This window comes from Sceloporus undulatus, chromosome 1, assembly GCF_019175285.1.
Source record: "Sceloporus undulatus isolate JIND9_A2432 ecotype Alabama chromosome 1, SceUnd_v1.1, whole genome shotgun sequence".
Classification (NCBI taxonomy): Eukaryota; Metazoa; Chordata; class Lepidosauria; order Squamata; family Phrynosomatidae; genus Sceloporus; species Sceloporus undulatus.
The window spans coordinates 255,034,317-255,049,949 of NC_056522.1; the positions used below are offsets into that span (position 1 = coordinate 255,034,317).

Genomic DNA, 15,633 nt, shown 5'->3' on the forward strand with positions numbered 1-15,633 from the left:
ATGGAGCGCCACTTTGAAGAGCACTATTTTAGAGTTCTCAAAAAAAAGTTCAGGTGATAGGTGTTGTGCATTCCAAATTCTGCCTTAGGAATGATCCCTATAATACATTTTCAGAACTGAATAGGCTTTCATGAGAGAATATGAATTAGGTCCACAGAGGTGGATGCATTCAGATAGTTCAGTGATCTGGGGCTCTGCACTAATTCTAACTTACATTCAGATGAGGCAGTATGGTAGTTTTCACTTTTTGATTACTCATGTAGAACAAAGCAGAGATAACTAAACTATGGATTTTGGTTTACAGTTTGTTTTTTTCTACTGGTGTCCAAACCAGCAGCAGTTAGCACCACTGCCTTTTCTACCCCAAAACAACTTTAAAGAAATCCTGAAGTTTGACAGGAAAGCAGGAGCTGTCGCAACTGGCTTATCTCCAATAAACCAGAATTCCACACAATTCCAACTTGTGACATGCAAACCCAGCTCCCAATTGATATCTGGCAGCTTGGTTTTGCTATTGTTCACACAATCATTGATATGAGGCTATTAAGAAGCTAGTGGTAGGTGGCACACAATCATGCCAGAATGATTCCTTTTTTTTACATTTTTTTCCAAAGAAGAATTCTCTTCAGGCTTCTTCTTTCCTCCCTGATCCCTTCCCCCTTTCTGTGGGTGCAAAGGCCCTAACAGTACAGATGCCAGCATCTGTGGACTGGAACACCACTCAGAGAGAAAATGCAGCAATTGTGGATTCATTATATTTAACGCTAAGATTGCTTCCATCTACTTACACACTATAATCCAATTTGTAATTGACGAGCTTGAAGCCCCACCTTTCTCCAGCAGCATCACCATAGTGTTGAGTGGGGGTTGAGGAGAGATCTATTAAAGGGGTCCCTACACTTCAGTTTGTCCAGTGCAGCGCAGGGAAGAGCCAGGAGGAGTCAACTTGATGTCTTTAAAACATCCCTCTCAGTGGAACTTACCCCTTTGTATCCTCTCCTGGACTCAAAACAACTCTTTGACAGTCTCATCTGGTTTACAAATCATCCTGGATTTGCAACTCATTGCTCATGCTCTTCCTCCGGCATGACTTGTGTGGGCAGACTTCTTCACCATAGAAACCACCAAATCTGTAGTGGTGAGATGGTGAAGGCTGGACCATCGGCGTTATCAACCGAGCTGTCCAGTTGCTCATCATTTCCTACTTCATTGGGTGAGGAGAGGAAGCAAAGGAATGGGGGAAATCGATCCCAATTTTTTTTTGGGGGGGGGGGCTGTAGTAGATGGCCAGAAAAGGGTTTAATCCCGCAATAATCTCCAAAAGGACTTTTCATTGAGAAGGGATGGCATGTTACCTGAAAATGTTGATAGGTAGGTATGGGACAAGAAAATGATGGGGACAATCAGCTTGACAATCTTTTAAAGCTCTGTTTTGTTATTGAGGATATGAATGCATGTCAGCAGAGGCTTTTGAAATGAGCACCTCAGGTCATAGTGCAACTGCTTCTCCATGGCAATCTTTAGACGTAGAGAGGTTTGCATTTGGAACATTCTCCAAACTTGGGAAAAACTGTAAAAATTGAGATATCAATGGTTGCCAGCTTTGCTCTTAGTAGAAAAGAAACCTACAGTTAATCTGGCAAGGAAGAGCCCTGAGATCTGAGAGTGACTCCAGGCAATCTCTTTCCCACTGCTGGGATTTAGAAAACAGATAGATAGAAAACATCTGCTTTCTCTCACCAGTCAGGTATGCTGGAGCTGGGAAACTCTTTGAAGATAATTGGACTGAGAGTAACATCCAGGTTTTTCTCTGTGAGATCCTGTTTGTTTCATCTAGTCACTATTCACAACCGAATACAATGCAAAGCCCAACAATATCACATGAATGTCCAGGGAGTACCATCTGTGCAGGTATTTAACTGTTTAGCTGTTCTGCATTTGTGTCTGAGGAGACTTCATATATGTGATTATGCAAGTAAGATTATCACTACAGTATATAATATAATCTTTTGCAAAAGAGGTGTGTATTTGGATGGATTTCTAGTGACATCTTAAAACAGACTACCACAATATAAGACTAGTCACATAGAGATCTGACAAACCTGTAGCATCTAGCCACAAAATGAAGCAAACTTTTAACACACTCCTTTACTCCAGTTGTGGAGCTAGAATTAGCTTCACAGGGTATGCTCCAGATATTCACGTCAGTCCACTATGTATGCCAAGGCTTTATGGGATGGTGTTTTGGACAATCTGATTATGGGTAAAGAAGAGGAAACCATGCATGTCCAAATATGTAAAGGTGAAGAAATTGGTTATTATGTGTGATTCCTGGAAAAGTAACTGTGGCAGCCAATGTCTTTGCTGAATTAGGAAAAAATATTTGTGGGAAGATTGGGGGTGAGTGCCTAGAGCTCACTGACAAATTGTTGAAGCTTTGCACAGAAAATCATTAATTAAAATCTTTGAAATTTCTAGTCATTTAAAAAAATCAAGCAGTAGGTGGTGTGAAAGATCGTTGTCAGAGACCCTGGAAAGCTGTTGCCACTCAGAGAACCCAGTACTGAGCTAGATGGACAAACAGTTTGACATAGCATAAGACTATTCTCAGTGTTTCGTGGACTGTCTGGGATTATGTGAGAAGGAAACAAATGACAGCTGATTCTGAATTAGAAAGAGTTATCTTTTTCTCAATTCACTAAAATTGAAGTAATCTGTCAATTCCTAGGGGATTACATTAAATCAAATGGTTTCAGAATTGTGGCATACAAGGGAAAATGCTATTTGGAGATTATGTGTGAAAGGAAGAAAACCATGGGGGATTACTGTTTGAGAGAGTGACTCTGTGAGGAGACACATTAGTGGATTGTGAGCAGTTTGACTAGCTTTAAGCTAGTTCGGCTAGAGGAGTTCTAAGGAGAGGGGGGGGATTATACACACAGAGATAATAGCTTTGAGAGAATGGCAAGCATAGTAATCAGTGCTGAAGGAACTCGTGAAATCCAACAGATACCTAGGAGAGAGAATAGTGGCAGAACATTGTGATCAGGGCCCGACTTACAACGAGGCAGAGAAGCAGTTTTCTCAAGCAACAGATTTGGGGCGTCGTGAAAGGGCAAGAGATATTTTTCTGTGAAGGTTGTCATTATTATTTACTGCAAGTAGGGTTGCCATAACCCACCAGCAGGTGGGACTGTCCCGGTTTTGGCAGAACCGGCCCGGTCCCAGTCCATTTCCGCCAATTCACGGATTGGGGCCCGGATTTTGTCTTCGCTGCAGGCCGGGTGGCGCTCCTTCTCCTCCTCCACCTCTGCAAGCTCCTATAGTGGCCACCCTTTTTGTGCGGCAGCATGGCTGCACAGCCCACCCTCTTCCTCCTCCTCCTTTCTTGGTGCGCGCGCATGGCGCGCAGCCCACCTACCTCCTCCTCCTCCTTGACAGGGCCATATAGGGAGCGCTCATCTTCTTCAAGCTGGCTGGCCAATAGCAGAAGGGTGGGGGTGGGGCTGTTTCCAGCCCCAGCCTGCCATTGGCCAGCCTCAAGAGGGAGGTGAAGCCTCGGAGGAGGAGGAGGAGGAGGAGGAGTGAGACTCTGGGCCAGCCGAGGGAGGGAAAAGCGCCCTTTATTGGCACATGGCGAGGAGGAGGAAGAGAAGGAGGAGGCCCATTTTCAAAGTTTTTTTCGCGTGTCCTCCATTTTTATAAAACCGTGTCCTACATTTGAAAATATTGTCCTACATTTGTCCCGGTTTGGAGGTCCTGACTTATGGCAGCCCTAACTGTAAGCAACAGGGAGATGTGCTTGCAGTGTTTTCTGCTTCATGTCCCCCCCCCCCCCAAAAAAAAAACAACCTTGGCTGAGCTGGATACTATGCACCTTGACTTATTGTTGGGCTGTACAGTGTATCCACCTCAGCCAACTAAATGCCCTTAGAATGGTGGTCCTGCATGTGGCAAGACTGTAATGTTAGAAACAACCATTGCCATAGGGACATAATGTGTGACTGCTAAATGAGTAGGGGTTTACTGGTAATATATGTGGGGTGGATAACATGTGGAAGCTGCTGCAATACACTTTGAGCGCCTGTTTGCCAGCTTTGGCAGAGGTTTGCTTCCTGGGCACTACTCCAGAGGAATATGGATGGATAGAACTCTTATGCCAAGAAATGGTGGAGGCCCTGGCAAGGCCCCCACTGCCCTCCCCCAGCTGTGCTTAAGTGCTCAAACAGAGCTTTCCCTCTCCCTTGATGTTGTTAACCAGAAGTCCATTAGGAGGAATAGCCATTTTGGCTTTGCCAGGCACTCTCCCACTCATCCTCTTGGGAGAAGAACCATTTCTTCTCAGATTGCCAGGGAGAACTAGCTTGTCTCCCTCCCTCTCTATTCCCAGGGGGCCTCATAGACTTAATGAACATTTTGTTCTGTTCAGGACAATTGCTCAACAGTACAATAAATGCACCAGCCATGATCCAGCAAAAGTTAATTGTGGCTAAGGTTGTCAGAACAAAAGACACATTGAATGCCTTGTGGCTTATTTCTGAATAAATATGCATAGGAGTGCTCTGCACATCTTACTGAAAACAAAGGGCCTTCAGTGGTTACCATTACTTTTGTATATTAGCTTCAGCAATCTTAGCCAGTGTCTGCATGGGCCAGAATACTCTGAGAAAAGCCCCCCATTAACCTGCACTCCAAAGTGATGGTGGGTGGGTGTTTACACATGCATCTCACTGTGCCATCCACTGTGGATCGCTCCCTCTGAAGCCAAAAACAAGAAGCCCAGCATCAGTCACATGGCTGGGCATCTCGTTCTGACCCCAGAAGGAGCAGCTTATGGCAGTGGCAGGCAGCACTGTGGGACACATAGTAAATAGCTGCCCACCATCACTCAGGAGGGCTCTGGAAGAATCGGAGTAAAATGTGAGTTTTTAAAATTCAGTATAAGGGGAGTATGAGAGCCAGGGTGGTGTAGTGGCTTGAGCATTGGACTGTGACTCTAGAGAGCATGGTTTGAACCTCCACTTGACCATAGAAACCTGCTGGGTGACTTTGGGCAGATCAGTCTCTTAACCTCAAAGGATGGCAATAGTAAACTACTCTCAAGAAACTTGCCCAGAAAAACCAGTGATAGGTTCACCTTAGGCTTCTCATAAATCAGAAATGACTTGAAGGCACACAGCAACAATAAGGGGGGTCTACAGCAGTTTCAATGCTGAACTGGCCAGACATTGTTTGCACTAGATATGGGAATTGGGTCTTGTGTCATCAGGACCCACTGTGATGATAGAGGGAGGATGTGGTATTTGGCCTGACGTACTTGGGAGTAACTTGGTTTGAAATTAATAGTTACAATGCATAGTGCTGATGTAGTTGTGTATCTTCAAGTCATTTACAAGTTATGAAGACCCTAAGATGAACCTATCATGAGGTTTTCTTGGCAAGATTTGTTCAGAGAAGGTTTGGCATTGCCATCCTCTTACCCAGTGGGTTTAACATGGCTGTACTGGGATTCAAGCCCTGGTCTCCAGAGTCATAGTCCAATGCTCCTTTTTGTGCCATGGTTCCTTTTTGCGCTGCAGAAAGGGTGCCCTAGCAGCCACAGTGGTGGCTTTTCACCATTTCTTTGGTGCAGCACATATAAACGCTGGACTGAAGATGTGGTGTGATGCAGCCTGCCATCTGGTCAGATGGGCTGTGTGGAGGCGGAGTTGCAAGTCACTACGCCCTCACTCTGCCCCCATGCCAGCTCTTTATGCTGGTCTGTAGAAGGCCTCAGATTCTTTTTCATGTAATAAAAGGAAAACCAGCTGTTTTTGATTGCTGGTAAAATGTGGCCTCGATGGTGTAGTTAGGACTGGATTCAAGGTCAAAGTATAGGGCTCCATAACCTGGGAGGGGGGTCACACTGGTTACAGCCATAACAAAGTGATCTGAAATCAGCATGCATGTTGTCCTCCAGCATGCATCTAGTCCATGCATATCTGCTCATTTTATTGTTTTCTGCTTTCAGTATTAGCCCTTTCTTCACATGAAGCTTATTTCCAAGTAAATCTGTTTATCATCAGTGCGACAGCATACCCTCCAACTGTCCCCATTTTGCAGAGACAGTTAATCCTCTGCTGTTCTACTTTTTCAGTTACTTTTAATATGTCCCAGTTTTTGTCTTCTCCTCTGAATTTCCCTCAGTTTACTTCAGTTGCTACAAATTGAGTTCAAAGAGAAAAGGTAGTTTGAACTTCATTGGCCCCATTCACACTACAAAATAACCCAGTTTGGAAACGAAATAATTCAGTTATTTCCCTATCATTCAAAATTTCACAAACTGTACTCAGTGCAGTTTGCAGGGGGGGAACAAACACTGATGCATTTGGCACCGGATCTCTTAGCGGTTCTTTTTTAAAGAACTGCAACGATCCACATCTCTAATAGTGTGAGAAAGCTATCGGCTCAATTTAGATCATGCAGCCACCCTTCAGAAAACTTCAGACCATATTTAAATGCTACGGAGATTTTGCTGCCTGGAAACGGTGAATCGATTTTGAATTGGTTCACAGATGTGAATTTCTTCATGCAAAAAACATAAGTGTGACTAGTCCCACTACCTCAGGGAGAGAGAAGAGAGGGAGGAATTCTGTGCTTCCCTGTAGATTCAGGCAAAAGCAAACTGCTGCAGCCTCTCCTGTTTTGTGTGTTCTTCCTCATTAATATAGTTTTGCCATTTTGAATACATTCTGAAGTTGCTTGGCCACACGTGTTCCATTTTTTACCTCTGAAATGTTGGCGGGTATGCAACAGAAGCACATTCTATTTCTTCCTGTAATCATGATGGTACTACTTTAAGTGAGTTTAAAGTGTCACACTGGATATGCTTGGAGTATGACTATCCTTTAATATCATGGATGGCAAAATTTCTTTTGTTTGCTCTAACATGTCAGGACTTCAGAAAAATAGAAAAGAAATTATGGTAGTGTTTGAATCTTTATTTAAACTACATCTTTTCTCTACAACTGTGACTCAAGGAGGGTTACAAATTAAAACATATATAACATAATAAAAAAATACAAAACATCAAAAGAACGAAGGAAGGGGCTATTCTAGCCTCCCTAGTGGGGGAGTTTCAGCCACAGATGTCATCACTGATTGTGCCTGTGAAAGTATGATTGAGGGAAGGGTTTCTCCTGACATTTCAGGGCCCAGGCAGGCTCATATGGTGAGATACAGACCGTCACCTATCCAGGATCTAACCCATGCAGGGTTTTAACCAACACTTGAGCGCAGAAACAAACCAGCAGCTAGCAGATCTCTTGTAGCAAGAAGTTTGGACAATCCCTGTAACCAGCCCCAGGTGCCCACCTACGTGCTCCTCTTTGTACCAGGTGAAGTTTCCAAACACTGTTCACAAGGCAGCACCGTGTGGAGCATGTTACAGTTATCGAGCATGGGCAGACGAGAGATAAACATTAACTGTGTGATTCATAATTGAACATACACCTAACAATCTAAAGGGTAGTGTAAGGTTGGTGCAAGACAAGTTAAGTTCAGAGTATAAAAATCAGGGAGTTGTACCAATGACCAACAGGAAAAGAGATTCCACTTAGATATTAGGAAGAACTTCCAGATGGAAAGAGCTGTTTGACAGTGGAATACGCTTACTTGGAGTGTGGTGGGGTTTCCTCTTTGAAGGTTTTCAGGCAGAGGCTGGATGGCTATCTGTCAAGTGTGCTTTCATATGTATTCTTGCATGGGAAGTGGTCCCTCTATGGACCTTATCACACAGGTTAATGACGCGTTAATGCTCAATTAGCCTGATGTGTCTTGAACAACCTCCCACTTTTGCAGGATATTCCAGGATCTAACCTATTATCCATGGGATCTGGGTGTTTTGCCTCCCATGTGATAAGGTCCTATAGATTCTAGGATTCTATGAAACCACCCACCCACCCACCCACCCACTCATCCACCCCCGGTCTCCCAATTGTCCCTAATGCATTTTGCAGGGTTTGATATTACGAAGACTGTTGGAGAATGCTTAAAATCTCTTGTGGGAAAAGCAGCACAATTGGTCTTGTTTTCATTATAGTGCCTTTGTAGTGTTTTTTTTGGGGGGGGGGGGGCTTTGGGCTGGCAATAGGCAATTGTGGTGGGGAGGGGAGGGAGCATAACCAGAAAGTTGAAGACAGAGCAGCTAAGGAAGGTTATCTTTTTGGATGATAATTCCTAGAATCCTCTAGCCAGCTTTGGCCAGCTGGCTGAGGAATTCTGAAGTTATTGTCCAAAGAGTAAGTTTTCCAAGCTGTGATTGCAGGCACATTGAAAAAGGGGGTTGTTGCCTGCTGTGACACTGTACTCATTCTGCTTTCACAACTGGAAGCAGATTTGGCAAGGATTTGTATTGTCTTAGTTCTATTTGTTCTATTTTTCATACTGCAGTTTGGCTGACCTAGTTCCCAACACCACCCTTTGAGACTTCTTACACTACCTTTAGGTTTTCTTTGCTTTTTATTTTAGTATTCATTTATCCAATCTGTGCTTTCCTCTGCCGGAAAAATTCAAGAGTGATTCTCCTTTACTGGAAGAGAAATGTATCAGTAACACAAGCCCAAGTGCTGATTAATGTACAGAAGGGAATCTTACCACTACCAGAGAGTAAAGTGCCATTTGTAATTAACTGATTTAGTATCTCTGCAGAATTCCATTACATTTCCTTTCATTCTTCAATAATAATAAAAGAGGCTATGTGTGTGGGGTGTGTCGCCTGTGTGTGTATCTGCCAGAGTTATAGTTATAAACCCATGAAAGTGAGATATGTGATGTACATACTAAGGGATTTCTAGGCATGAACACTAGGGATGGGGGTATTTAAAAGTCTGGGTTGATTTTAATTAGTATAAATGGATCTAAAGCCTAAAACAGGTTGCTAATCCTAATTAGATGCAGTGGAATTTACAGATGTTTCACTTAAACATTTAATAATTTATGCAATGGCTCCTCTCTGTTTAGGAGTAACAGTTGGATTTCAGTCCAAATGTTCGAAGCTGGCAGTACTAATTTCAGTTATGAGGTGGCAGGCTTGCCATACCTGTGCATAGATTTATAACTGATACAGTTTGAAAGATGGGGAGCCAAAGTGGCATGTGCTGTAGTGCAGCACAGAAAAGGGTATCAGGGGCATCATTAGGGGCATGTTGGGGATGTGAATACATCAGAGGTGATGATACCTGGTGAGGCAGTGGCTCCCCAACACTGGCCAGGGCACCTCTGGTGGAGGTGGGGTGCTGCTACCACCTGGAAGCCAGGAGAGGGAGGTGCTGCTGATGGCGGCAGCAGCAGTAGTGGTCACTAACTCCTCCCTTTCCCCAGAAGGAAAGAAGTCCATGGCTGTCCCTGCCACCATGGCCTCCCTTTCCTTACCAACCAGCAGCCACCACCAGAACTGGAAGGGGCTGCCGGGTGGGAACAGCACCTTTCCCAGATGCCTGGCATAGCTCTACCTGCCTTGCCCTCCCTTCCCTTCCCTCTCACTGCCCTGTCTGGTGCTTCCTTCTGGGGGTGCAGGGCAGGGCAGTGGATAGGATTGGAGGGCAAAGTGGTCTGCTGTGGCCACTGGTGGGGATAGTGTAGGGTGCTGCTGCCACCCAGGACCCCTTCCAGGGTGCAAAAGGGAGGTGAGAACCTTCTTTCCAGAATCACTTTCTACACATCATTCGCAGTGCTATCAACAGACTCAATAACTAGTTGGGAGGGGGGAATCCTGTGATGGGAGTGTTCCAAGTGACAGGAAAATGCAATAGAAACATTCTTTCATGAGGAGAGTTCAAGATTTCATAGGAGATATACATGAAATAAATAAATAAATAAATAAATAAATAAATAAATAAATAAATAACCAACCAACCAACCGGGTGGGTAGGTGTGGGGGGAACCTGTACATCTGTGTTTTACATAACAAAATCATCACCACCACCACCACATTCTGGTGAAGGGTGCTAAAAAGCACCATGCCTTGTTTGTTGATCAGACAGCAGGAAATAGATGAGCCATCACTTGAAAGCATCACTTTTTTGGATTTCATCTCCCAGAATCTGAAAGTGTACTAGCTAAGGGATTCTGGGAGTTATAGTCCAAAAGGGAACTTTTCCAAGCTTCTGTTCAGCTGAAACAACCAAAATGGCAGTGCTTAGTGTTATTAGCATTTTACACAGTTCTAAGGGCTAGAGAAGAGAAAATAATTTAATTTGATCCATTAGTGGTTTCCAGCCTTGAATGTGTTGGTATCTGATACTTAGCAAGGGTTATATGATGTTCAAGGGTTTCTTCCTGTACAGACCAGACAGCCTCAACTATGCTTGCTCACACAATCTTCTTGAGCATGTACCTGAACACAGGAGTGATGTCTCATCAGAGGGATTTTGTTAATCTAGCCAGAGAGAGTGAGATCCAGCAGTGAGAATGTGGTTCTCAGACTGGAATTTTCAGTGCAAATATGTCAGAGGAAAGGTAATTGGCAATTTGAACTATATACCAAAGGATGCGGTTGAATCAGGACTGGATGTCTCGTGCTTCATAAAAAGGTACAGGTATTACAAAGAAGATGACAGATGTTCCCTGCTGTATGCAAGAAATCAGTCTAACAATAGGAAGAGGCCTGTAAAATCTGTGATTCATGAAAACCAATCTATATAAATTACTTTGTAAATTATATTCTTAACTGCAGGTTCATATTTGGGAACAAACAGAATTGAAATCAGTGGGATTTAATTTGCAGGTAAATAAGATTAGGTGACAATGTAGCATTTGACATATACTGATTGTCTGCCTGGCCTTGAAGTTTATGTAACCCCAGATCCAGCAGCTATAAACTGATGGGGTCTGATCCACGGACGCAGTAAATCAAGAATATGTCTGAACACTAGAGAGCAGCACCTAAACAAGAAGTGAGAAAGGAAAACAGAAATTGCCATACCTTTTTTTTTTAAAAAAAGAGAAGAGCATTACTGTTGTTATTATTGTTATAAGCCTTCAAATCATTTTCAACATTTGGCAATCCTAAAGTGAACCTATCATAGGGTTTTCAGGGGCTGAGAGTGTGTGACTCACCCAAGATCACCCAGTGGGTTTCCATGGCTGAGTGAAGACTTGAACCCTGTTCTCCAGAGTTGTAGTCCAACACTGAAACCACTATTCCATGCTATCTCTGAAAAGAAGAACACACTGTAGCAGTTTGCTTTTGCCTGAGTCTATGGGGAAAGTCAAGATTCCATTTCCTCATCTTCCTCAGCTGAATTAATTGAACGAAAACAACTTTTATAGTTTGAACTCATTTTTCAGGAACTGAAGTCAGCTGATCACAAAGGGAGGAAAGAGAAACTGGGACATTTTAAACACATCTGAGAAATGAGACAGGATTAGCCCAGACCAGGGGTAGGCAACCTTTTTGAACCGGGGGCCGGGTTGCTGTCCCTCAGACAACTGGGGGGCTGAAGCCAAAAAATAAATAATTAAATAATTTTAAAAAAAAATAATTACATAAATAAACCGGGACAAATGTAGGACAAAATTTTCAAATGGAGGACACTTTTTTATACAAAATGGAGGACATGCAAAAAAAATTGGCTGATTTTTTAAAAAATGTTAATATAAATGCATGTTTCGGAGGCTTCTATAGACAATTGCCCCCCTTGCCCGCCGCTTGCCCCCTTTGCCTGCCACTTACCCCCCTTGCCCGCCTCCTCCTGATAGGCCAAAAGCCCCACTCCCTCACGCAAGAGGCCAAAGGCTCTGGCGGCAATCGGCGGCAGGACCGGGCTGGGGCCAGTCTCAAGGCCTTGCCGGGCCGCATCTGGCCCGCGGGCCGCAGGTCGCCTACCCCTGGCCCAGACCGTCCCAAATTGGGACAGTTGAGTGGTATGTAACAACCTTTAAACCATCTTCTGAGAGGAACAATCTTGTTGACTGTCTCATATGTACATTTTGTTGGGAATAGCACTGTTATGGAAGCAATGTGCCTGTACTACCATGGACATTGGAGGGTTGTTCCTCCCCGCAAGCATTATAGCCATGACCCACACACTGGAATAGTTTTTAGTTTGTATTTCTTCTCAGATATCACCTCATCCTAAACCAGGTGTGAGAAGCTTTAAGTGTTCCAGATATTTTGGACTTCAGCTTCCAGAAACTCAAGCCAGAACAGCAAAGGGTAAAGGATTGTGGATATAACAGATGAAAGATCGTTCCAGATCTGCCAAAAACCAAGGACACAAAACCTGTTTCAGCCTGATGGCCAGTTTCACAGAAGTTCTTGGAGGTCACATTCCGGTGGTAGACAAGACAATAGGCAAATGTATGGGACCAAAAAATGTCAACTATTTTAACTTAAAACCTTAGGAGAGTCAATAAAATATTTCTGAATAGGTGAAAGATCTGTACAAAAGCTGGAAAACCAGCAAAGAATTGTGTCATGGAAAGAGAGTGAAGCCATCAATGGAACTTTAAAGTGGGAGTAGATTGAGCCTCAAGAAGATTGGGTTCAGCCCCAGAATCTAAGGTTCATTGTCCTGCCTTGAACCATTTCCATCCTTAATCTTACCTCCCAAACTGAAGTATGAACCTTACAGAACAATTGCAGCAATAAAATGTATTTGAAGAATTTTGTACACTGAAAAGCAATTTATAAATGCATACTTTATTTTCTTTTTTTATCATGGGAATTTTAAAGGAATTATCACTGTTAATAATGACAGGGTAACCAGACACTGAGGATGATAGGATTCCTGTGCCTTTAATAATTGTGTAAAAGATGAGATTTTTGTGAGTGTAGCTTTTGTTCATTTTTATATTGTAGGTTTCTAAGGCGGGATACAAACCACCGCTTTGCGGCACTCCCCCGCCGGCGCCATTTGCTCCGTGCGGGAGCCGCAGCAGCCAAACCGCGCGACTCCCGCGCGGAGCAAAAAAGAAGCTCCATTTTGGAGCTTCTTTCTGCGGCGCCTCTATGACATCGCGAGGCGCCGCAGGCGCATTCGCAATGTCATAGGCGCCGCAACACGTCTGGACGCTATGCGTCCAGTACGTAAAGATGGCGGCACCCATGTGGAAGGGGCACCGCCATCTTGTACGTACCGTATACGTACTAGGGTTAGGGGGTGCGGAAGCACCGCCCCTTTCTAACCCTAGTACGTATACAATACATACTATATGGCGGTGTGTATCCTGCCTAAGTAAGGTATACAAGTAGAGGATCCTTTTGTTTATTTTTAAAATAACTTTAAAAGATAACAACGTAAAAGCAGATAATTATAGCAACAATGGAAAACAAAATCCAAACTTTTTTAAAAAAATCATAACCATAATGCACAGTAACCATAATAACAGAGCAACAATATTATGGGTCCTGCCACCAAAAACCTAGATGCCAGAGACAGTGTTTTAGTAAGCATCCTTAAAGAATACCAGAATGCAGCTTGCCAGGCTAAATGCAAAGAGCTAAAAGTTTCATATTTTTGGTACCACAACTGAGAAGGCATTGGGTCCTTGCCAAATGGCAATTCACTGGCAAGGAACTCTCAACAAAAGTCTCCGAGGAGACCACAATACAGGAGAGCTCATATGGGAGAAAATGTCATTTAAGGCCCATAACAGATAGGCAGGAAAAAGCAGCTTGATTCTGCTTTTTCCCAAAGTGGGTCAAAACTCTGCTTCCTACACAGCCAACTTGCAAGGCAGGCTAAATGCTCATGGCCCTACTGCATGGCACGGCATCAAGCGGCTGGGTAATTATGGTTGTTGTCTTCCCACCATACATGCGCACCGCTGCAAGAACACATCACCAGTGACCCTAAATGCCATTCCATGGGATGGCCATCCCTTTGAACAGCTACACAGTTGTACATGTGATGTTTCACCAATTCAGGGCATTGGTGCATTGGCAAAGCACAATCATGGAGATTTCCCCATACATGCCCCTTTACCCTATGTCCTCCTGTTGGACTGTCTGGTTTGTGTACAGTATAATTGCATCCATTGGAGTTATCACACTTTCATTTCTCTCTTTGCCACAGCCCTATACTCACATCAGGACGTTCATACGCAGCAACAAAGATGGGTGTTTTCCGTCTTGAGTTGGACTATCCTGGGTTCTATTTGCTCTGGTTTTTAGCCCTAGAGTGTGGCTAAGGTCCAGTTCCTGCCCACTTTAGTGGCCTGCATCATCTAAATTCCCTGCCTTCAAATTGGTTGGAAATCACTTTATTTTGCCCATCTATTACACCCTTAAGATGCCCATGCAAACTGTGCAGCATTTTAATGATTAGAACCAGAATGTTGCTGAGCCTTCAATTTGTTGTCATTTCTGCACCAAAAGTGGTGCTAGCTGAAATTTCCTCTTCAATATAACTATTTCATGAGACTTTATCACATGGGGAAAATTGGAAGGTTAACTGAAGGTTAATGCAGGGTCATCCAAGGTATTTCATGTAATTTTGCAAAAGAATTTCAGACGACATCAGTGCAATCCAAACGCCATCACAAGTCATCCCAGGAATAGCTGCATTCGAAAATATTGAATTTATCAGTCTTTTTCCACTGTGAATTTGCAGTCTAGTTGCATTTGCATTAGTATGAAATGCATCTCTAGTTCGGCCATGGGATTCCTCCTGTTAGAAACAAACAATTCCCATGATCCTTTGTTGTGATTTTTCCTCCTGTATTCCCTGGCTGCCAATAGGAAAGCAGCTGTTTTCAGAAGAAAGAGCAAGGGAGGGAGGTAAAGATGAAGAGCCTGAGTATGCCTTCTTCCTCCTCTTTATTTCTTTCCATCTCTAACTTGGGGACGGGTGGGATTCCTTGGGACCAGAATTGTAAAAGCTTCTAGATGCAATCCTCTCCTCCCTGCACATGCGCAAACACACTAATTCGCAGTGAAGAAACCAATGGGTATGTACTCATGCGATGAATTCATTCGAATTCACACTGCTTTCTCTTTCAGATGTATGCTGTGTTCGTCTGTGAGTGTGATAAGCTACTATGTAATTTTGTGCATTTTTGCATTGGCCCCACTTTCTTCTTCTTTCAGGACGGTGATACATTCCTCTGTGTTAAAAAGTCCATCAAATCATATGATGATAGAGTTGGAAGAGACCACCAGGGCCATCCCGTCCAAGCCTATTATGCCATGCAGGAACACACAATCTAAGCACCCCCAACAGATGGCCATCCAGCCTCTGTTTAAAAACCTCCTAAGAAGGAGACTTCACCACCCTCCAAGGAAGTGTGTTCCACTGTTGAACAGCTCTTAATGTCAAAAAATCCTTCTTAATGTTGAGGGGAAATCTCTTTTCTTTTAGCGTGAATCCATTGCTCTGGTTCCTAGTCCATAGAGCAGCAGAAAACAAGCTTATTCCATCCTCCATCCTCAGTACTACATTTTATACTTTATACTTTCTGTTGAAGTAAAGTATGTGCCTTCAAGTCACCCAACAATAATGTTAATATTATTTGTGAATAAATATGTGAGAGAAATAATGAATAAAATAAACAAATTATTAAAAGGACATGCAGAGTGATGCAAGCATCTCATTTCATGTAATCTTCAGCCGAATTTCAACAATTGCAGCACTTCTCAAATAAGCAATCTTT

General features: G+C 43.4%; 1 protein-coding gene across 1 annotated transcript in view; it reads left to right on the forward strand.

The window, feature by feature from the left end:
• The window catches only part of P2RX3 (purinergic receptor P2X 3), a 42,677-nt gene continuing 27,044 nt past the window's right edge, over window positions 1-15,633 (forward strand). The window contains 4 exon segments of the mRNA XM_042459056.1: window positions 1-53; window positions 1,026-1,098; window positions 1,100-1,144; window positions 1,146-1,213. Of these exon segments, the coding sequence (XP_042314990.1) occupies window positions 1-53; window positions 1,026-1,098; window positions 1,100-1,144; window positions 1,146-1,213 (239 nt within the window).